General features: G+C 39.9%; 2 protein-coding genes across 2 annotated transcripts in view; both read left to right on the top strand.

Moving 5' to 3' along the window:
- Positions 1 to 1,659: 1,659 nt before the first annotated feature.
- On the top strand, positions 1,660 to 13,859 carry klhl42 (kelch-like family, member 42). The gene is made up of 3 exons (XM_041780390.1): positions 1,660 to 2,812; positions 5,562 to 5,755; positions 10,020 to 13,859. Exons 1-3 carry the CDS (start codon positions 2,049 to 2,051, stop codon positions 10,466 to 10,468), a joined length of 1,407 nt encoding a protein of 468 aa, XP_041636324.1. The 5' UTR covers positions 1,660 to 2,048; the 3' UTR covers positions 10,469 to 13,859.
- A 1,254-nt stretch (positions 13,860 to 15,113) lies between these two features.
- nrip2 (nuclear receptor interacting protein 2) overlaps positions 15,114 to 23,955 on the top strand; it is a 56,954-nt gene continuing 48,112 nt past the window's right edge. Inside the window, exon 1 of the mRNA XM_041781074.1 lies at positions 15,114 to 15,624. Within this exon, the coding sequence (XP_041637008.1) occupies positions 15,469 to 15,624 (156 nt within the window). The 5' untranslated portion in view covers positions 15,114 to 15,468. The remainder of the gene's footprint in view (positions 15,625 to 23,955) is intronic.

Genomic DNA, 23,955 nt, shown 5'->3' with positions numbered 1-23,955 from the left:
CCTGCATTAACAGTTTCAAGAGCACTGTTTTTCATTGGCTAATGCTGACAGATGTTTGGCTTTCACAGGCTTTTATTGTGAAAGTACCACTTCCTGTGTAAGTGTTTGTCATGGCTGGTGTCTTTACACCTCTCTCAGTGTAAACCTTTTACTCAGACAGTGACGACAGGAGTGTGATAACGCGTTATCTTGATTGACAGCTGAAGATTGACAACAGGCCTGCAGGCTGCAGAGATTATTATAACTCCAACTCCTCTCCACCTGACAGCAGAAATGAGCTCTGAAGTGACATCAAAACTGAACATCATGTTCAATAGTAGATTTCATGGTTTTTTAACTTTTGCTTGAAACATCTGTAACAGTGTTTATGATTCCACTAGCAATCATTTGCTATCATTCGCTCTTATTTACCACTTTGATTGTTTGTAATGTGTTCACTTTGTTTAACATCAAGGCAACTGATGACTAGTCTTTACCCTGTGCATTTTAGGAGCTTATACTACAACAGAAACTGTACAAGACCAAGTATGCAACTAGGCATCAACTCTTTCATTTCATGGCCAAACATCAACATTTTTCTAAATCCCCATTAAGAATAAACTAAAAAGGTTAGAGTTAAAGTATTTACACTAGTCAGGAAATTTAAGCAGTGCTTAATTTATTCATTAGAATGTTTATTTTTGATATTTTTAATTTGGTTTGTGTGTCTGTTATTCTGAATCTTTCAAGTCTTGTTTTACTATCCTTGAAAAATTAAAAAAATATCTTTATACATTGATACCTGTTAATTTATTATTCAGGTAATTATAATTATACAATTCTAAGAGTTAAAATTATTATATAATTATGAGAAATTTATATATTAAGGAACTTAAACATAATGCAGTTTCAATTTCGTCATAATGAAGCTTTCGAGTATACTGTTGCTCAAAACCAGGCCCTGTAGAGTATGTTATGCATCTTAAAGGGATTTTAAATGCAAGTGTTGTATTCATTTAATTGCATTTCTTTTTTCATGGCACAGTACCATCTGGCACTCAGCCTCTCTTTATACTGGAGATACTTATTTTTACAAAAAAGATGTGGATATATTGGTATCATATTAGCTTAAGTGAGACTTGAAATATTGCCATATTGGAAATGTGCAAAGATCCAATATTGTCCATCCCTAACAGCAATGTCTAATGGATTAAAAAGAAAAGGTTTTCTTCATGTCCTGACCTGTAGATTTTTTTTTTAAAATTTCTTCTTGGTAGATGCTGTCTGGGCAGTAAACTGTACATCCAGAATGGGGATGCACAATACTGGATTTTTGACTTTATCTGATATGCTGATATTTAGGATATAATTTAAGCTGATATTGATTCTGATATTTGCTTGTATAAATATTTCCGCACACGTTCATGCCGTGTATGCTAGCACTGGACTTAGACGGCATAATTTAAGATTATATTTACTTGTTTGATGGTTCATTATTTATGCTTGAATTCTTATACAATAAGATCAATGTTAACGGAGAGTAACTCACTTAAATCGTAAACAAACATGGCCAATAAAGCTCATTCTCGTCCTGAAGCTCTACCGGTAGATGGCAGCATACAACATGTTAATAAAAGCCCCCGAAGAAGAAACCGGAAATAACGTACAGTGCGGAATCAAAACAGTTAAATTTTGACAGCTGGTCATCGTATTGCAGTTCGCTTATAAAATGCTATGGGAAATGTCACTGCTAATGTCGAAAATAACGTAAACTATTTATTTACTGTATTTATATACCGTGTGGACATTTTTTCGAACTGTCGAGGAATGATAATCAGAGGAAAAGGATCTTTCGGCTAGTTTATCTACTAGCTAGCCGAAGCTGCTCCTCTTGTTAGCTCCAGTTAACGAAAGTTGCTCCATGGCGATCTATGGGCTGAACATTACCATATATAGACCGACAACAGAACTCCCTCGCCGGTGAAGAAATGTAAACGGTGGCTCGCTGAGGAGGCTGACTGAAGTACAAACCAACACTAAGGAAAAAACATAGCCACACCGGCTTCACCATGTCATCTGATCAGATTATCGCCATCGTCATGGATGACAAAATCTACGAGGTGAATAAAAAGAAGCTCATTGAGAAGAGCGACTACTTCAGAGCTCTGTACAGCTCCGGGATGAGGGAGTCCACGGAGGACTCGGTGCAGCTGCAGGGACTCAGTGTTCCTGGTCTGGAGCTGGTTTTAGAGTTTATCAACACCTCAAAGGTCCAGGTAGTCAACGAGACTCTGGAGGATCTGATTGAGACCGCCTCCTTCCTTCAGGTCACCTCCATCCTCAAGCTCCTCACCTCTGAGATCCGCTTGGACAACTGCGTGGAGCTGTACAGCCTCTCTGAAGTCTACGGCACCCACGATCTGCGCCATGCCTGCTTCAAATACATGAGCTGCTACTATCACCCCATGCTGAGGAGGCCTGAGTTCCGCAGCCTCCCTTCAGCTGTCAGAGAGCAGGTCAAAGACATGCGCATGAAAGGCACAGCCACCCTGGTAGCCATCGGGGACTTCACCTGTCTGTCCCTGGATGTGCCTGATCAGGATGAGCCCTGGTCCATGCTGAGGTATGGAGAGGTGGAGCAGCGATGGAAACCACTAGCAAACAACCTGCCTCCGGATATGATCAACGTTAGAGGGTATGGATCAGCTGTTCTTGATAACTACCTGTTCATAGTGGGAGGATACAGGATGACGAGTCAGGAGATCTCTGCAGTCCACTGTTACAACCCCTGCAGGAATGAGTGGAACCAGGTGGCTCCGCTCAACCAGAAGAGGTAAAGCCAAACATGTAGGGTTGTGTCACAATACCACACCTTGAAACGTTGTTGCAATACCACTAAAACTCTTGATTTTAACTGCAGAAAATTGCAAGCAAATTCCTGCACACTTTCTAAATTTCACAACAGTTTAAACAACGCTATATCTCTTTGGATTAAAACACAACTAAACGTCTGTAGTTTTAAAAAGCTTTGGGACTTTTTGATGCTTTTGATCAATAATATAACAGAGGTCATACTTTTTTAAAACACATGGCATAAAAAAGTATCCAAGTATTTAGCATCTTGACAACCTTATGGTAATGCGGAATGTCATTAAAAAAAACCTTAAAACATTAACTTCTGCTCATAAAATACACGCATCTTGTTGTTATCAGTGTCCCCTGACTTTCTCCAATGCCCTGGTCTAGTGCTGGGCGATTAATCGAATTATAGATTTAATCATTTTAATTTTGGCTTCTCATGAAAACAAGACAATTAGATTAATCAAATACAGTGCTGGCTTTTTCACATGTGGTAAATGGAGCACACCCTTTTTGATGTTTCTTGGCACAGAAGGATGTGCTCTGCCTCTTCCACCAAAACAGCTCTCACTTTGATTTACAGGTGCATCTCAAAAAATTAGAACATCATGAAAAAGTTCAATATTTTTGTCACTCATTTCTGAAAGTGAAACCCATATATTGTATAGACCCATGACACAAAGAGTGAAGTATTTCAAGCCTTTATTTCTTGAAATGTTGATGATAATGGCTTACAAATAAGAAAACCCCAAATTCAGTGTCTCAAAAATTAGAATATTACATAAGATCAATTAAAAAAAGGATATTTTCAACAGAAATGTCAGGTTTCTGAAAAGTATGTTCATTTCTATGCCTTCAATACTTGGTTGGGCCTCCTTTTGCATGAATTACTGCATCAGTGCAGTGTGGCATGGAGGCGATCAGCCTGTGGCACTGTTTAGATGTAATGGAAGCCCAGGTTGCTTTGATAGCGGCCTTCAGGTCATCTGCATTGTTGGGTCTGGTGTCTCTCATCTTCCTCTTGACAATACCCCATAGATTCTCTATGGGGTTCAGGTCAGGCTAGTTTGCTGGCCAATCAAGCACAGTAACACCATGGTTATTGAACCAGCTTTTGGTACCTTTGGCAGTGTGGGCAAGTTCTGCTGGAAAATGAAATCAGCATCTCCATAAAGCTTGTCAGCAGAGGGAAGCATGAAGGTCTCTAAAATGTCCTGGTAGATGGCTGTGTTGACTGTGGACTTCAGAAAACACAGTGGACCAACACCAGCAGAGGCCATAGCAGCCCAAATCCTCACTGACTGTGGAAACTTCACACTGGACTTCAAGGAATGTGGATTCTGTGCCTCTCCACTCTTCTTCCAGACTCTGGGACCTTGATTTCCAAATGATATGCAAATTTACTTTCATCTGAAAAGAGGACTTTGGACCACTGAGCAACAGTCCCGTTTTTTTTCTCCACAGCCCAGGTAGGACGCTTCTGAACTGGTCTCTGGTTCAGGAGTGGCTTGACACGAGGAATGCCACATTTGTAGCCCATTTCTATTGGTCTGTGCCTTGTGCCAGCCTCAGTCCACTTCTTGTGAAGCTCCCCCAAATTTTTGAATGGATTTTGCTTGACAATCCTCTCAAGGCTGCGGTTATTCCTTATGCTGGTGCACCTTTACCTACCACACTTTTTTCTTCCACTCAACTTTCTATGAATACGCTTGGATACAGCACTCTGTGAACAACCAGCTTCTTTAGCAATGACCTTTGTGGCTGACCCTCCTTGTGGAGGGTGTCAATGACAGTCTTCTGGACATCTGTCAAGTCTGCAGTCTTCCCAATGATTGTGTAGCCTACTGACTAGGCTGAACGATTTTTGAAAATAATCAAATTGCGATTTTTTTCCCCATTATTGCAATTGCGATTTGATTATTCCCTAACTTTTATACCTAAACAAGGGCTAAACAGTTCTTTAAAAGAATCCAATTTTGATGATTTTTGACTCGTATTGCAAAGTGGATATGAATTAGGGCATTGAAGGGGTTTTGTCATTCTTATATTTAATATGAAAAAAGTACAAAAATAAAGAAGGTAGGATTTTTTGGTAGACTATACCCAAAAAAATGGAATCTGAATGATTGCATGACATGTCATGCATAACATCTGCTGCAAAAAATGAAAATAAAACTGTTATTTTGGCACAAATTTTAGGTCAAAGAAATATTGCACCTTATATCGAATGATTACAATAATAACTTTAGCCTTAATTGGCCTAGTGTGGTGTCAATATGCATAATTGAATAGAATCAATACTAATATGAACAATTAAAATCAATGGTACAAAAATTATTTACAGTGATATTGAGTGTTGTCAACCTCCCTATGCATAGCACACCTCACATACCAGGTATAAACGTCATATTTTCACGTTTTCTACTTTTTGATTGTTATTGGTAATGTATGCTTATTCTCAATCATTAGTTTAACACATACATGTGTTTGTATTTTGTTCTGTCATTATACATTTCTGTTTTTCTCTAACTTGGTGATATTTCAACAATAGAGGCTTCAATAAGGCTTCCTGAATTTTCTGCCTCTCCCTGCACCTTACATCATGCTGTATATCTGTGTAATTTTTAAAAGATTGTGCTAACAACATTTAAAATAACTTGTAGTAGATTAACATTATTTCCTTTTAAATAGCTGCTGTCACTTACCACGTCCCTCTCCATCAGGTCAAACTTCAAGCTGCTGGCGGTGCAGGGGAAGCTGTACGCTGTAGGAGGTCAGTGTTTGGGCACAGTGGAGTGTTACAGCCCAGAGCAGGACTGGTGGACGTGTGTGTCCTCAATGCCCGACCCGCTTGCTGAGTTCTCTGCTTGCGAGTGTCAGGGGATGATCTACGTCATGGGTGGATACACTGCAAGAGGTTGGTAGAACATGTATTCGTGAGAATAACAACACTGCATTTCTAGTGAACAAGTTAGTCAACATTTACACAGTCTACAAACAGTCACAAACAAAATAAGAACGTATGTTAATCCTGGTCGTCTCTGTGTTCTATAGACGTTGGAAGATGTGTTACTACAGTAAGTGGTAGCACTGATTTTCAATAACCATGTAACAGTTTTAAGGGACCGTTAAACTCTATCTTAATAACTTTGAATGTTGCACCAATAGAAATGAACTAAACTTTTGGCAGGCATTCCAAAAATCCTTCAGTAAGTCATTTAATTTAGTAATTACTAAGTCAAGCTGGATGGAAAAAAAATCTCTTTCTGTTTGACCTCATTTTCCTGACTTTTCTGTATCATATGACACAGTTGTTTCAGTAGGTTAAACCTTTAATCCTTGTTCACTGAGCTAAATGCCAGAGTTGGGCTGTCAGAACACCATGGTTTTAACCTGATACAACTCTTACTCTCTAAAATCACACAATACTGATACCTTTTTAGTCCCATGGCAACATAAATGAGTCATAAGCTTCCATAATTTTCAAAAACAACCAGACTACACAAAACAAGAACAAAAACACCCTAGACTACCAACAAATGCTGCAATATTATGAAGAAAAACAAAGTACCTTGTGCTATGCTTGTGTATCAGCACATGGGCAAATATATCATTGTGTTGTAATTAACAGGTGGAAGATACAGGGTTTTTAAAATCAATATCCAATATGCAGATGCACTAATATAAATACTGATAAACAAATCTCCTTTAGACCTACTTCAGTGTTAAAAACAAACTTTGTTCCTGTTTAAAACACCACAAACTCATTGTACAAATGACCAGCATTAACAGTCAATGCGTCAGTTAGCAGCAGAAATTTCCTATCTGTTGACACGCATGATTAACTTTATAAGCAAAAAAATGCTGATAATGACATCCTACAGATAATGTCTTGTATCCCTAACAAAAACAAAGCAAATTTAATGAAGTCATGCAGATGGGATTAGCGTTACAAACTTCTTGCAGGGTAAATGCTTCAGTTTCTGAAGGATAGAGTCCAACCATCTCCAGAATTAGCCTCTCTATGACTGAGGTCATGAGTCAATGTCTCTGAAAGGAACAGGGCTACGATCTGTGACATACACACAGGGAACGATGTGACCTGCTGAGCAGAACAAAGCGACAAAATACACTTTCACCCACAGAGGTAAAAGAAGAAATAACAGATTTAGCGTCTTTCTTAAAAGGCTCATTAGGTGTGTGATTCACAGGGGTGGAAAGTGACTAATTACATTTACTCAACTGACTAACTGTACTTTTACTTGAGTACAATACTGCTGTACTTTCTCCATCTCTGTTTACTACACAGTAGCACATAAAGAGATTCCACATCACATCCCAAAACAGCAAAAACTGTTTTGAAGTTTTGATATTTCTGTGTTAAACATTTCAGAGTTGATTTTAACTTCCAAACTGTAATTTTAACTCCAATCTGAATGAAATGGTCTTTAGGGCCAATCTCATTTCTACCCCTTAACCCTTCCATCGTCATCTACCCCTTCCCCTTTCCCCTTGAGACAGAGCGGTTAGGGTTAGGCTTGAAAACGTTACCTTAAGAAATTAGATGCCACTTGCAGATAAACAGCTGCATCATCAAAAGTAAAGCTTTCATCATCTCGTTCATACTATGGATCTCTATGTTGGTCTTCTCTGTATATTTATACAGTTAATAGCCCTCATTTACAAGTATACATACCAAATATAAAATAAACTCCCATCCCTGTAGCTAAAGATTGCATATATGAGAAAACACAACTTGTGAATTATCTACAATCATGTATAAATGCCAAAATATTTACATCAGTGTGCCTCCTTCGCAGTCCATTGTGCAATTTCGCAAGTCAACACAGTGCATGGTGGAAAATTCTTCATACTCCTTGGTTTCAAGTGTGGTCCTGAAAAATCTTTGTTTCAAGGGCTATGTAGCCCTTAGCCCTTGATTCAAAATAGAATTGGGACACCCCTTCACCTGATGTGAACTCACAACACCAAGGGGAAGGCCTCAGAAATGGGATTGACCTTTAGTGTAGTGTTGATCCACCAGTGTTAGTTCAACTCTGGAAAGAGTCAACTGATCTGAACTTCGACCACTGGGATTTCATATGTTGAGGGAAGTGTGGGTATAGTTCCCCATCATGCTCTTGGGCAGAGGGTTTAGTTGTGTAGAGATGTTGCCTGTTAAACAGCGACCCCTGCTTGTTTTTTATGTGAGACACATTTGCATCCCGAGTGAAGTTATCCACTGAGTTAGACAATAACTTTAGGTTTTCCTCAAGGATGCATAGTGCATATTCCTCATCAGTATGTGTTAGGGTTGGGCAATTAATCGAAAATTAGATTAAATCGCAATATTTCTTTAACTTGAACTTTCTCAAAATACCAGTTTGATAGATTGAGATTTTATGCACATTATGCAAACATTCAATCGTCAACACAGCAGTACGTTTAGATATGACGTTTTTCTCACTAATCCCTGCTTGCATCAATGCTGGTGCACCATGCTGCTGCTGGCAAAGCTTCACCTCCTCCACCCCAGCTGCCTCCATTACAGCTTAAAGCTTGTTTCACCCTCATCATCTGATTCATGCTACTATGGATTAAATACTTATTAAATAGTTAAATTGTTTTCAGTACACATAGTCATGAATTTATCTAATAAATAATAATCGAATATTAAATTGCAATCGCACTATTAGGGAAAAAAATCGCAATTAGATTATTTTTGCAAATCGTTCAGCCCTAGTAAGTATTGCCTGGCAATGAGGTTGACTGCTTTGTTCTTGCAACAGGAGACCCAGATTAAGCAGATTATCAAGACTTACTGCAGCTCTGTCATATTTTAAAATATTTAACACAATTTTTAAAAGTGTAGTTTTATTATATGCAGTGTGGCTTAATTAAATGTAATATATCTCAAGTGTCTGGTGGTTCATTGGGTAAAATGAAGAAGATAATAGAGTGTTCATCTGTTAGCTCCTGAATCACAAAATAAACCTAAAATGACTGGGTGTGGTCACTTGGCTTAAACACAGTAGTAAGTAGGTCTTTATGGATCAAACATTGTTTTAAAGCAAGATGATGACAATAAAGCATGAAAAGAATCAAATCAGCCTATTTCTGATGAGCAGGCTGTTCTGTATCTTTGTGTATGTTTTTTATTCTCAGTGTTCTCAGATAAAAATGCTTCAAACCAGCACTCCATTTCCCTTTTACTGATTAAACCAGAATTATTAAAGACCACCTCTGTATCAGCACCAAAATCTGTGTTAACTTTTACATCCTGAAACCCACAGTATCACATGCAGGATGGGTGACTGCAATAATCAGCGCTCATCTTTTTATCCTCTGACTCAGCAGTTCTAGAGCTGGGGACGGGACCCTTTAAGGAGTCTGTGAGGTCAAATGATGATTAAAGGGATAAGAAACATAAACATTGACTTTTCCATAAGAAAAAGAGATACTTTTTTAAACCTTAATCTGCTTTGACAGCAGTGAACGATGAGTTTTGTTTTCTTTTACTTCACCCTGAGCTTTGTCTCCCAGGCTGTGAATTATCCGTGGAGATTGTTTTATGTAACCTGGCAGGGAGGTAATTTTTCTTTTCATTAATGGCCTGACTGTGCGAGTTCATCTCAGACTATTTTTATAACCAACAGTTCACATTAGTTTTTTTTTTTTAAGGGATAAATGTCATATTTGGGTTTTTCATTAAAGTTGTTGATTGTTCTTGATGAGCATATTTACAAAATTTGATTTTGATTTGAAAACACTTGGCTAATCAATTATGAAAATAATCGTTATTTGCGGCCTAATTTGGTATATCCATTTATGCAGATACTAGAAAACATCATCTGTTATGTAACACAGGGTGTTTCAGGTCTTCCAACATTATGCACCTTCACCCCAGTGACCTCAGCAGGGCTGATTAAACTTTGGCTCGGCTCCCAGAAGCACTTACACTCTCACACGGCCTGCTTTTGTTTCTATCACAGCCACCAGGAGGATCTGCTCTGCTGCCTCGCCTGATGGCTTTTGTTTTCTTACTCAAGGTCCTTCCAGGAGACTGAGCCCCCTGCTGATTTTGTTTTAGAGATATAAGGGCCTCTAAATGCAGGAAGATTGGTGATTTCGATTGTCGCTTCACTTTCTGCTGTTTAACTTTTCCCCTCTCTGTGCAACAGACAGGAACACAAGTGTCCTGCGTTATTGCCCCACCTCTGACTCCTGGACCATTTTCCGCTCCTGCTCAGCGCACATCCGTAAGCAGCAGATGCTCTCGGTGGAGGACACCATCTACCTGGTCGGAGGTTACACCCATGAGCTGGCTCAACATCAGCGGCGTCCCAGCCAGACGGAGGACGTGTTGACGGTGCAGTCGTACAACGTCACCACAGGCGAGTGGCTCCAGCTGAAGGAGAACACATCCAAATCGGGCTTGAACCTTACGTGCACACTGCACAACGACGGCATCTACATCATGAGCCGGGATGTCAGCCTGCCCACCAGCTTGGAGCACCGCGTCTTCCTCAAGTATAACATCTTCTCTGACGCCTGGGAGGCCTTTAGGCGCTTCCCCGCTCTGGGACAGAACATGCTGCTGTGCTCGCTGTACCTCCCAAACCTGCTCTGATGGAGACGGAGCTGTGGGAACACGGAGCACTGCAGCTTTAACACAGGCCAGTTGGTTGTTCATGCACAGACTTGAATTCTGCTGCATTAGTGGGAACACTGTCTGGTTGCCAGGTTTGACGCCTCGTGACCTCTGTGCCTATAAAGAAAGCACTACATTGTACATACTGCTGTGGATGCAAATACAAAACCTACAATGATAAGTACGAAAGTGATGAAGCGCCATGGCCCAAAGAGCATCAGAGCAGCTGGCCCCAGTTTGTGCCTCTTGAGTGTTTTGATTAAAGCTGTATTCAAGTAAGAGTGATTATCATCTGTTTCTCTGATAAATATTTTCCAGGGAAGTTTGAAAAATATCCAGATATTTATTAAACACTACTTACTACCAGTCTGGAAGTACTGCCAAGAATCTGAAAGTCTCTCTCAAAACTTGAGTGAAGAATGTGAATGGTTAAAGGACTAAGATTTAGAAGGCACTACAAGCAGAGAGTGAAAATAACATAACTTACAAAAAATGTTTATTTTCACCAGCATATTACACAAAAACAAATAAATGCTGTGTTTCCATATTTTAAGATCTGTTCTTAATTAGGGCAGTCACATTATGCCCAAAAATAATGCATTATTTAGAAAAAGCTGTTATTTCCTTGTGAGTACACCGTAGTTAAGGTACTATAGTGGGCCAGCAGCTGGGTACTACTCACTGTAGCGTCTCCTTGCTCTCATTGTGATATAAAATTAGAATCCTGCTTCTCCTTTGGAAATCTCAAGCTTAAAATAATCCTGCTTTGTAAGGCTGTTAGCTTTAATATGTTAACCATGATTAAATTAAGGTCCAAATTTAGTGCATTGATTTCTAAAACCTTATAATCGATTGCTATTTTGTCCCTTCCTGTGCATCTCTGCATCACCACCATGTAAAATATGTACATCACTTCTTTAAATTTATCATTTCAATTTAAAACCTCACTGACAGCTCAGTGGATAAATCAAAAGTTATTGGCACCCTGAGGTATCAAACATTTCCCTGCTTTACCATTCCTTTAAGCTTTTACTTCTCTAACTCCAAGTCCCTTTTTTCTGTTGTCAAGTTAATATGATAACATTAAGTCTACTACAAGTTCCTTATTCTATTTAAAACAAAAGCAGGCTGTTACTCTCACAGGATGTTAAGTACTCATAGTTAAATACAAAGTAAAAGCATAACAAAGAACAGTTGCTGGCTGAAATCTTGTACCTTATTTATTAGTCTTAACTGGATTATCTATCCAGAGAAAGCAGCTAAACGAGAACCTCTCAAAGGCATGAATGCTTCATCTTTAACCAGTGATCTTTTGACTTTCATGAGTCATTTTGTACATGCACTCCGCCTATCTATTAATGTGTAACTTTGTTAAAAACTGTCATTGACAGAATAATTTGAAGCTGTCTCCTACCTGTAAAGGCCGTCTCAGACTGAATGCAGGGTGGCTATGTAACAGCTGTGTCATGGCTTTAGTTTAATTTCGGGGTGCGCCACGTCTCACATGCTTAATACGTACTTCTTAAGAATCTAGGGAATAGAGGGCTCAAAAAAGACAGGAAGCCAAATTTACCTTTTTTTAAGCATTTATGCATTTCCACACCAGTAAAATACGTCATAGATAAGAAACGGCACCATTACACTTCTGGTTTGGCATTTCTGTGGAGAAACCCGCCTTGTTTGTACAAAATGCTACCATTCTGCCTCAGTAATAACATGATGTAAGTTAGTTGTAGGGAGAGTTACTGAATGTTAAAATTACAAAGAAAGACTGGGCTGTGAAAGCAGGGAGATGCAGTCAGCTTGCAGCGGCGTGAACATGCACTTAAGCTGTTTTACAGCAAAAGCGCACCCAGTCTGAAATGGCAGTCATTCATGCTTTTAGACCATGCTGGTGTAGCAGAGCAGCACTCAATCTAAAAGTCCACATCATAAAATACATTTCTTTGACTTCATCTGGTTCACAAATAGAAAAAAATGCTTCACGTTGTAAATATAGACATAAAAATAGTGTTTTGAAATCCAAAATAATTCCATTGCAAAATGTGTTAATCACGACTAACTTAAAAAATTCAGTCATTAGTTGTGATTTGAAACAATCAGTCATTTTACAGACCTGTTATCTGTCTATGACTCCATAGACTGCCATATTTCTACTTTAGCCCAGAATTGACCCCAAAGCAGGCCTTGCAGGTTCATCCTTGGTTTTGTGGCTGACGAGGGTTCTCTGAGCTTAGAAGGAGAATTTTATGGTGTACAGCTCAATGTCAGTGAAGCCCAGTTCCCACAGCCAATCACAGCTCTTTCTCTCAACACAGTGATGCATTTGAATATGACGTACTTCTCACTAATCCCTGCTGACATTTTTGCCAATGCACCATGCTGTTGCTGCTGGCAAAGCTTAACCTCATCCACCCCAGCCTCCTCCTTTATAGAATACAGCTGTCCCCCCCCTTATATTCAGATTCATCCAAGTTGAAAAATGAATTTAAACTTGTTATACATCTTGTGGCTTGAGGTTTTTGTGTTTTCATTTTCACATATGCACTGTTACAGACACAATATCTCTTTGTAGATGCTTCAGATCAGCATTAAGTGTTACTAAACTCTCATATTTCAGACAGAAAGATGCTTACCCTTCCTAAAATGTAATGCTAATACTTGAGTGGCACAAACTGAAGCTGCATAACAGCATGCTTTCAAATGTATGGGCTACAATATTCTTGATGTTTACACTCCAAATGTGGCATTGGCATATGCTTAATCAAGCTCACTACAAACCTTAAAATATCTCAGAAACTTTAAGTCAAACTTTATGTACTGTACATAGCAGATAATCATGAATATGGCTTTGGTTTTACACTGCCACTTTTATGAGGTTTAGGTGAGGTGAAAGTTACTGTTGGGATGCCGAGGCTCAGAGGGAGCTTCATGTGTTCTTTATACTCTTGCACTTGTCTTATTTTTTCCAGATAAACACTAAGCTAAGCTTAAAGCGCAGCACCATGAAATGATCAATGCACATGTGCCTTCTGCAACCTCAATGAACCGGGGACTTGATTAAAAAAAAAAGCACAAAATGCAAGACTTTGTGACATTGCCAGCAACTGACCAAAACTGCTGTGTTTTATTTTTTTCTCTGTTGAAGCAGATTTTCTGTTCTGAGGTACTTCTCAGTTCCTTAATTTAATGTTGGAGGTGTGTAGATGTGAGAAAATGAGCCTCAAAGCAGATTTTTATCCCTGAAACTCTTGGATGTTTTGGTTGTATGCAGCACTGAGGATGTTTGGTTTGGTGGATTTCAGATTCCGTCTGTATTACTTCTTTGTTTGAGGACTTCGGTGATATAATAAAGATGATGTTCAGGGGCCCTTTGTGTCATTTGTCTCTTTATTTAACAGTTTATGGTGTCACTTTTCACCATTTCTGCTCTGTCTCTTCAGTTTGATCTTAGTTTGGCTAAAAATGCAGTCTGTGATAAGACCTTCTACAATCATGCTATCTTCATGGCATGCTCCCTTGGTTGGAAATAAGGAGACAAACCTTAAGCCAATTTAATGGTAAAATTCAACTCTTCTCGGAAGGATTTCAACAAGATTTTTGAGTGCTTTTGTGGGAATTTTAGCCTATTCATTCTGTAGAGCATTTATGAGGCCTGGCACCAACTTTGGATGAGACGGCTCGCAATCTCCTTTCCAGATGTAGGATGTTATGTTGGTTCTATGGCATACTTATAGGGAATACTTTTTAGTCTTTACCTGTAGTCTACCACCCTACCACTGTTGTATCTGTTCTTAATATGTTGATGTTTTGGACCCTTGAGGAATGGCATAGTAATGGAAATGACCAGCAGAGGGCAGCATAGTGCTTCTAGACAATTAAATATCTCAGCAGGCTGTCAGTATTTTCCTCTTCACCTTCACAAGGACTCAGTCCTTCCTATACGAATCACACATTTTGGAAAATATTTCTATTTTGGAGCTTCCTTTCTGTGTGACTATGAATTTCCTTAAAACAACACATGGAAATCATCACTATAGTTTCTTACATAAAGCTTTTGCACCTGTAAACTGAAAGATGACGTCTTTAAAGAGTTTGTCATCCTGTGGAGGTCATGAACGCTGATGGATGTGATATTTTTAGGGTTTATTGGTGCACACAGATGGATTGATGAATGCCAGAAATTGGGTTCTTTGATTCACGGTGGCCACAGCCGAGGCAGAGAAAATCAATTGTTGCTATCAGTGGTCAAGATTGATCTCCTGTGTGTGGGGTCAGATTGTTGTAAGCTCTCTCACACCTACACAAAAGACCAAAAACTACATCAGGCAGAGATGAGACTTTGAGGGGGCATTCATGTGCAGAATGTGGTTATTTTGCAGATAATTGCAGTGCATTTTAATTGAAGGAATAGGCTCTTTCTTTGTGTTAGCGTCAAGTGTGAAAATGTGGTCTGTATGCTGAGGTGAGCGTGCGTCTGTGACGGAAAAGAGGAGGGTTCAGAGAGAGAGAGAATAGGCTCATGACAGCAGATAGAGTATGAGAGAGAGAGAGAGAGAGAGAGAGAGCCAAGGACAGACAGCACTGAGGGGAGGAGGAAACATACTCTCCGTCACACCTTCTCACAGCCTCAGAGCTTCTCAGAGAGACAGCACATCTTGACATTGTGAGGAAGATGCATGTCTACATCAGAGGAACATCCAGGACAGGAGAATAGCCCCAAAGCAAGGAGACAAATACATGCCAAGGACTACAAACAGAGAAAGAGAGTGTGAGCCCAGAGGGAAGGACATTTTCATAGAGGAAGAGGCAACATTTGTAGGGTCATCCTGCTGCCTTTTATAGGATCTAATCAACAATATTTAAGCTGCAATTAGTTTTTTTTTACTTCCTCTTTGCACACCGACTTCCACTCTGTCTCTTACTGCTGCTCTAACCGTGGTACCAGAAAATAAGGACTGCTCTACGGACCTGACACCATGAGCGAGGCGAAGAAAGGTGAGCTCGCCATCCGAGATAAAGCCATCCTGCACCAGCAGAGGCGTCTCAAGCAGGCCACCCAGTTCACACACAAGGACTCCGCTGACCTCCTGCCCCTGGACGGGCTGAAGAGACTCGGCACATCCAAAGACCTGGTGAGTGGAGTTAAAAATAAGTGCTTGAGATAATTGGTTCATAAATTACTTGATTGGAGAGGCTGTTGTTTGTGCTTGCTGGCGCTTAGAGAATGTTAAAGGCTGAGCTTGAGTGGAATGAGTATGCAAGGTGTTATGACCACGAGAGAACTACAACCACACTGGTAGTTATATGAAAAAGTTTATAAAGTCAACTCAGATATGCAGGTGAAACACAGATAGAAAGGCTTGTTCAGTACATTACCTACATTACCCACAATGCAACATGATCATGGATTATTAGTGGGCAATTTGGCTGTGCTAATCCAGAGCAAAAGTCAACAAAAAAGGACTCAAATTTCCAGATAAAACAAAAATCCAGTGGTTTAATCAATGTTTGTATTCCTCACTTAAGTTTTGCATACATTACCCACAATGCAACATAACCAATGAGGGATTGGCGAGAGATCCGGTTGTGCTAATCCAGAACAACAATGTTGAAGTCAATGGAAAAGGACTCAAATTTGCAGGTAAACCACAGACATAGTGGTTTAATCGGTGGTTTTGTTCCTCATTTTAACGTTTGTCCACATTACCCACAATTCAACATGATCTTGGATGATTAGTGATGGATATGGTTACGCAAATCAAGATCAACAATGTTAAAGTTCCGATAAATCAAATGCAAAATGACTCAAATCTACTGAAACTACAGATGTGGGGTTATTGTTTGTCTTCCTAGTCTTAACATTTGCCTACATTACTCACAACGCAACATGACGATTGATGATAAGTGAGAGAACTGGTTGAGCCTATCCAGAGCAACAATGTTGAAGTCAACACAAAATGACTCAAATTTGCAGGTAAACTACAGATATAGTGGTGTGGTCAATGTTTGTTTCACTGGTCTTTACACGATGCCTTCATTACCCACAATGCAACATGACTTTCCAAGATAAGTGACAGATTTTGTTGTGCTTATTAAGAAAAACAATTCTGAAGTCAACACAAAATAACTCAAACCTGCAGTGTACACCATGATGTAGGGTTCTTATCAATGTTCCCCTCCCTAGTCTTAACACTGGCCTACATTACCCACAATGCAACATGACAGTTGAGAATTTGGAGCGATTTAGATGTCTAGTGTTGGCACAACAATGTTAGAGTTGTGGTAAAATAGTTTGAACATAGCACTTGCTTACAAATTAGCAGCCAAGTAACAAATATAGTAGTTTCATCAATGTTTGTCTTCCTTGTTTAAAATGTTGCCTACATTTCCCATGATTCAGCACAAACAGTGATCATTTTGTAAGAGATTCTGTTGTGCTATGCTCGAAACAACATGAAGTCGTCATAAATCAAATGCAAAATGATTAAAATTTGCAGCGACACTTCAGATGTAGTGTTATTATCAATGCTTGTTTTCCTAGTCTTAACATTCGCCTACACTACCCACAATGCAATACATCCATTGACAGTTTGGTAGGCCGAACTATAGTCGTGATTTAATCGTTTAACTATAGAGCCTGCAAACACATTTGCAACAAAGCCATACATGTCATGCCTGTCTCCCTTGCCTTAATGTTTTGCCTACATTACCCACAATGCAACATGACTATCAACTGTTCAGCGAGCGATTTGGTTGTACTATGCTACCACAACAATGTTAGAGTTCTGAAAAATAGTTCACTCACAAATCAAACCAGCACATCATGACCATTGCTGTGAAGGACACCTGATAATGGTGTTACACGATTTATTTGCTTTTTTAGTACTGTTTCCATTAAAGGCATGTTTTTGAAAAATGAGGGAGAAAAGCTGTAAAAGATGTACAGCTAGCCTCTTAGTTCACTACTATGCTCCTAAAGACTCTGATCCCCCTTTCTCCATCTTGACATGTTGTCAGAGGTCAGCAGGACTGAGAAATGTGTGATATTGGTTGCTTCATGCCAGGTTAATCTATGAGAAAAGATAATTACTTCGTGAAGTGTAGAGATCATACCCCATGCATGAAGAAATTATCTGATGATATCTGTGGGTCCATGTAGGGTTATATTCATAACTATATTTTCTGGTACACTGTCTAACTATTTGAAGGCAGGAAAAAAGGCTGCAGTTTTGTTGTCAGTGTCAATTTCATGTGAAAACCATGCATAAGGACCTATTTGACTCCTTATAAATGTATATAACCAATGTCTCCTGCAGTACTAATGTACTTCATGATACCGTACATCATACATTTATAAAGTGCAGCCTTGAAATGCAAACATACCCCTGAAATGTTCATGAAAGATTCAGAGTCTGCACTCTGCATACAAAGGAGGAATGGTTGAGTCAAAGCCTGTTACAGTACACCATGCAGAGCTCTCAGATACACAGAGATGTCGTAATACACTCAGAAAGACACACTAACCAGGGCTGACAAACACAATGAAACCCAGTCCTGCATGCTAAGTGCGACCTCTTCACCTCCCCCTTCCTCTATAAGCCCCACCAAGCCGGAGCAGTAACACGCTCAGGAGGAACTCCCTGTAATAATCTCTACAATTTATTACTCCACCTCTCTGCTGACACAGTTCTGGTTTGATGGCGGCTTCCCAGATTCCCCAGAGCTCTCCAAGAACCTCGGCACAAATGCTCTGGCACCAGGAAGCGGCACTAGCACCGCTCCGTGCTCTGCAAATATCACACTGTGATGCATTCATGTCTCTGCCAGAATTTAACAGCAACATTTGCTGCTAGAAAAACATCCCACCTCCCTCCTCCTTTCATCTGCTTTGACTGATTTCCTTTTTTTTTTTTTTCATCATTTTGTGATCCATTGGTAGATATTTTCCCTCACTTCCCAGCTTTATAGACTCTGTACCCCTGGGGACACATTTAATTTAAAACTCCAAGTGTGGCATTCGGGTAGATGTTATCAGTGACATTCATGGAAAATTTAAAGCCATGCTAGCAGCAAAAGGAATAGCAGCTGTCGGTCTTTGGCTCAGTTTGTCCAGACTGAATTATCTAAACAGTTGTTGGATGCCAACAAACAGGTAAACATGAATTATTCTGTGTGAAACACCTCACAAATCATGTATGGAAAAACACAAGACATTACTTTCCTTAGAGAAGAGCAAGCTTGTTTTCAACAAAATGTCAAAACTCCCTTTAAACTTGTCGTCTTGTATTGTGATTTCAGTTTAACCACTATCTCAGGATAGCTAAATTTACAGTATATCTCCGTGTCCTTTGACAACATGAGGGAGAAAAGCGGTGAAAGAGTTAGTGCTAGCCTCTTGGCTCATGGCTAATTTGCTCCTATTTCCTCATCTTCCAATGTGCAGGGACACCAAGTCCTGGTAAAAGATGATGGATGGGATGTTGTTTGAATAGGGCAGGCAAAGTCAGGCATGCTCCTGGTGCATTTTGGCCTCAAGAGCTTTCTGTTCAGGGTACCTCTGAATTCCTGATGTGCTTTTTGCAGATGATGTGGCTGTTTTGGCTTCCTCAGCTGGGGACCTCCAGCAGGTACAAGGGTGGTTTAAAGCTTAGTGTGAAGTGGTAAAGATGGGTCAGCACTTCCAAGTCTGAGGCCATGATTCCCTGCTGGAAAATGGTCGATGTTTCCCCCGAGTGGGGAGGGTAACAGGGGCAGCAAACCGTGGAGTGTCATTTGGAGATGTCCAGATCTAGACTTTGCTGATGATGCTGTGATCCTTGCAGAGAAAGTGGATGACCCTGTGGGGGCTCTTAACTTGCTGAGTGAGGAGGCTGAAGTGTCAGGAAAGCACATCTTCTGGGTCAAAACAAAGAACCAGGCATTTGGGGATGCCTTGGATCCTGCCATCAAATCTGTGTCTGATGAGTGTGGAAGTTGTAGTTCCCCCACCTTAGTAGCAAAATCCATCCATCCATTGATGGCAAGGCTGAGATCAACCGCAGATTTGGACTCACACATGGGTCGATGGATGCGCTGAGCAAGACAGTGTGGCGCTCCCAGGCCTGGACTTCACCTGGTGGCCAGAGGTGCAGACTAGATTCCTTTGGGACGTCTTCTCTTCGGCGCATCTTTTGGTATCATTGGGAGGAACATGTCTAATGCAGACGTGCTCAGGAGAGAGAATAGAAGGGCCAGCTGCCTGATACCGGAACGGCGCCTGCAGTTTTATGGTCACCCAGCATGCTTTCCAGGGCCTGATCCAGCTCACTGCATACTAGGTGCCAAGGGCTTGGTGGGCTGGTCCAGACGCCAGGGGTGACCATGTGTCGTGGATGAGGCAGCTGGGAGGATACCTGGAGAGATGGGGTACTGGCCTGGAGCAGGCCTGGAGGATGGCAGTCAGGAGGCCGGGGCAATACCAGACAAAAGTGGGTGCAGCGAAGTGCCAAACTGCATATGCCCCTATACCTGACCTGACTTGGTTGGGAGAAAGTCTCTGCCTCAGGCAGTCCTTAAAAGGAGCCACCATGTTTTATGCATGTTTTAACAAATGTTAGTTGCTAACACGCTAAAAACCAAATGCCAAAATTAAGCAGAAAAATAAAAATTCTTTCATAAAAGATTGTAAGATAGAAATTTTGATGAGTTTTCTTACTGTGCTGTTGAAAAATCCCACCTAGCATGTATTGTCACTGACAAATTTATTTATTATTTGATTTATTTAAGAAACTTATAAATGGGTGATGGGTTGTGTCTTTTTTTTAAATGCCTCAAACATTACAGTCCTTTTCTGGGGCCTTATTGTCAGCCAAAGATTCCTCTTATTTCTGTAATGATAAAGTTTCTTTGATCAGTCCAACACTAAATATCTACTTGAAATTAAGACAGAATGAAAATATAATCTGCATTAAGAGGAGATTCCCTACAACTTTATTAAATTCAAATAGCGTACAGTGAGACGACATCTCCTGCAGGGTCCTGAGAACCCTTTATCACAATAACAATTATCTTATCCTGGAAGACAGAATGAAGCTCATCTCAGCAGTTATCTAAAATCCTCTCTGCCGCGCAGATGTGACCACGGGGAGCCGGGGATGATTTTGCACAGCATCTGAAACAAGTGATTTTCTTTGTCAGGATAGCTTCAGGAACTTGAGGGAGGAGTGCAAATTGCAAGGCAGTCTCCGTCATGCCTGTAATCTCTCCTGTGCAGACAGTCAGCGACATGGCTCAGGCTGTGAATAGATGAGGACGCGCAAAATAAAAAGAAAGCATGTGTTCTTGAGATGGCTCGCATGCTGAACCCTCGAAGACAGAAGATGATTTCATTCGGATGAGGCTGTCAGATGTGTTTGTTTGTCTGTAGGCTGCTTGACTACAAATCATCTCCTGCTTCTGTCTCCTCTGTATTTCTGTGGGGTTTTAATATTTAGAAGTATTTCCTCCTTTGGCCTTTTAGACTACATAAAAAGGTCCTACCCTTGGTGATATGAACCTATTTTGACAAATAATGATCAAATAAGGTAGATCAGCTGGTAGCTGGTATTTTCCCATTAGAATAACATCTTGATTTTGCAAAAGGTGGGTTGAGGATATTTGGAAATCTAGAACTCATAACATGAGGAAATGCACCCTTGTGTCCATTGATGCCCTTAATTCTTGCAGATACTAAAAGTGCTTGTACCTGTCAGCCAGATAGATTATTGCATGGATATATTTCACATTCATCTGGGAAACCTTCTACATGAAGAATTTGGGAAGGGCAGAACTTTAATAAAAATCCTCGGAAGGGGATTGGACGAATGTTGTGTCACATTCACGACAGGCCAATCATTGCAAGGAGACAAAATGAGGTAGCACACATGCACAACTTCAGTGCTAACCTGAGCTATACAGGCTACTGCTATAATGGCTTTAAAGGGTAAAAACATGCTGGAGCTGGTCAAGAGAGGAGTGTAAACAGCTTTTACGTCATGAAAAGCTTTCAGTGGCTCTTTGCGCTTGTTTTAATGAAGAAATGTGGTTGAGTTTTGAGTTTTGATAAAACTGACGCCATAATGTAGCTACAGAAGGATTAATTGCTACACTGGTGACAGCCATCGCTATTGACATGTAGCTACCTCCTTGTTTTCCTGAACTAAAGCTAATTGAAAATTGTAACCACTGTCCATATGTGTAAAATTAGATGTAGGTGTTAAACCCACTGTCCATAGGTCTAAGGTTAGGTTTAGGTGTGATACCCACTGTCCATAGGTCTAAGGTTAGGTTTAGGTGTGATACCCACTGTCCATAGGTCTAAGGTTAGGTTTAGGTGTGAAGCCCACAGTCCATAAGTCTAAGGTAGGTTTAGGCGTGAAGCCCAAATGAGCCTCATGGCATTTGTTTTTGTATTTTTTTTTTTAACACTTTAAGGCCTAATGAGCATAGTCCCGGAAGGATAATGTTAGTTATCTGTATGTTTATCTTCATTCCTGCCATGCTTCCTCTTAATTTGTGCTTGCTGTCCTGTCCTGTCCAGTGTGAAATTCAGCAGCAGAGCCTGTTATGTAAGAGTGAATTTGTTTTGCTGCTCTTTAGCCTGAGGTCCTCTAACACTCAGCAGCAGCAGCGGCAGCAGCATCACTCCAGCCATGTTGTGTTATAGAGTAAGGGGAGCAGCGAGCATGAAAAGGGCAGAATCTACAGCCCGAACGCAAGAGCGATGAAGAGGAAGGGAAGAGACGGCTGGAGAAATATAAGGTCAATGACGATGCTTGGTTTGGTGCGGATGTTTTACATAACATAATGAAGAGCTTTGAGTGCACACATGAAAAAAAAATGTACAAAGAAAAACCCGGAAAGAATCAAGCATATATAAGTCTGTGTATGTATGTTTGGGGAACTGGGTTGGAAAAAGCCCAGTTGTGTTAACACCTGAGCTCAGCATGGACCGAGTTATTGTGTAACCACTGAGCAACCTCAATGTTTTCCATCAAGCTCACTCAATATTTGCTCCCAAAGCTCCAGCACAATGATGGAGGGGAAAGATATAGTTGAAAAAAAGCAAGGGTAGCAAAATGACACCATTATTTCTGTGTTCAAGCTTACTACTAAGTGCTTGTTTGTATGCTCTCTACTTTAACGCCAAACATTAAAAATTTACATTTGCTCTCTGAGTTTTAGACTTATTAGATTGGAAAAGTCTTGTGTAGTGAGGTCATGTGTAGCACTTGTGTGGACTCTCCTGCTTTGTGTGCTGAACCAGGAATAATCTTTTACTTTTGGTACAAGCACGCCATTGATTCTGATAACAGAAGTATATTAGGTCTCTAACTGCAGAAATAACCTCCATGTATTCTAAAACATTTGATTTAATGATTCAGTAAAATGGTTAAAAAGCCACACTATACATTTAAAATAATGAAGCTACTATTTCAGTGAGCAAAGCATAATGACTTGGTAAGCCTAAATGACTCCATAACATGTCATACACTCTAAAGAGTTCTAATTAGCTACTTATTCATGACTCTTTTAGATCCCCTTTCTTCATCATTATCAATTTTAGACCATTTTTCAAACTTTTGACCATTTTTGCCTCTTTTAACCAATTCTTGCCTCTTTTGACCTATTGTTAGTACTTTTTTAACCCATCTTCACTACTTTAGATGCCCAGTTTTGACATTTTTGCCACTATTAACCCACGTTTGCCACCTTTAATCCGCTTTTCCCTACATTAGATGCCCATTTGTTGACATTGTTGCCACTATTGAGACATAATTGCCACTTTTTAACCACTTTTCATTACTTTAGATGCCATTTCTGACTTTTCTGCAACTACTAATCCATGTTTGCCACTTTTGAACTGCTTTTCACTACTTTAGGCACCCATTTTTGCAACTTCTTTGCCACTACTAACCCATATATGCCATTTTTAACTGTTTTTCACCACTTCAGATGTCCATTATTGGAATTTTTGCCACTATCAACCCATGTTTGTCATTTTTAACCACTGTTCACCTTTTTTTTTTGCATGTTTTTCCCCTTTTTGCCTCTCCTAGCCCATATTTGCCACTATTATTCAATTTTTGCCACTCTGTTACTTCTTTCCAGCACTTTTCTGCCACTTTTTTTGCGTCTTTATGAAATTATCAATTAATTATCCCTCAAAGTATTTCAGCTCCTTCTACATTATTCTCAGGCATCCAGACATTTGTGCACATCAGCTTCGCCATGAAGTCTGACATAATTTTCCTAATGGTTTACATCAGTGTACACATTCAAAAAAGGCTGTTTTGTTTTGAGAAAAGGGGTTTACATCTTGGAAAAAAGATTATACTATACTGTAGCATAAATAAATAGATACAAATGATTATTTTTAGTGGCTTTGATAAAACTGGTTATTATTAAGGTTAAAAATAAAATATGGCTTTCACAGAGTAAAGTTA

The sequence above is a fragment of the Cheilinus undulatus genome, linkage group 23 (assembly GCF_018320785.1).
Source record: "Cheilinus undulatus linkage group 23, ASM1832078v1, whole genome shotgun sequence".
In the NCBI taxonomy this organism is placed as follows: domain Eukaryota; kingdom Metazoa; phylum Chordata; class Actinopteri; order Labriformes; family Labridae; genus Cheilinus; species Cheilinus undulatus.
This window is presented reverse-complemented; position numbering and strand designations above follow the sequence as displayed.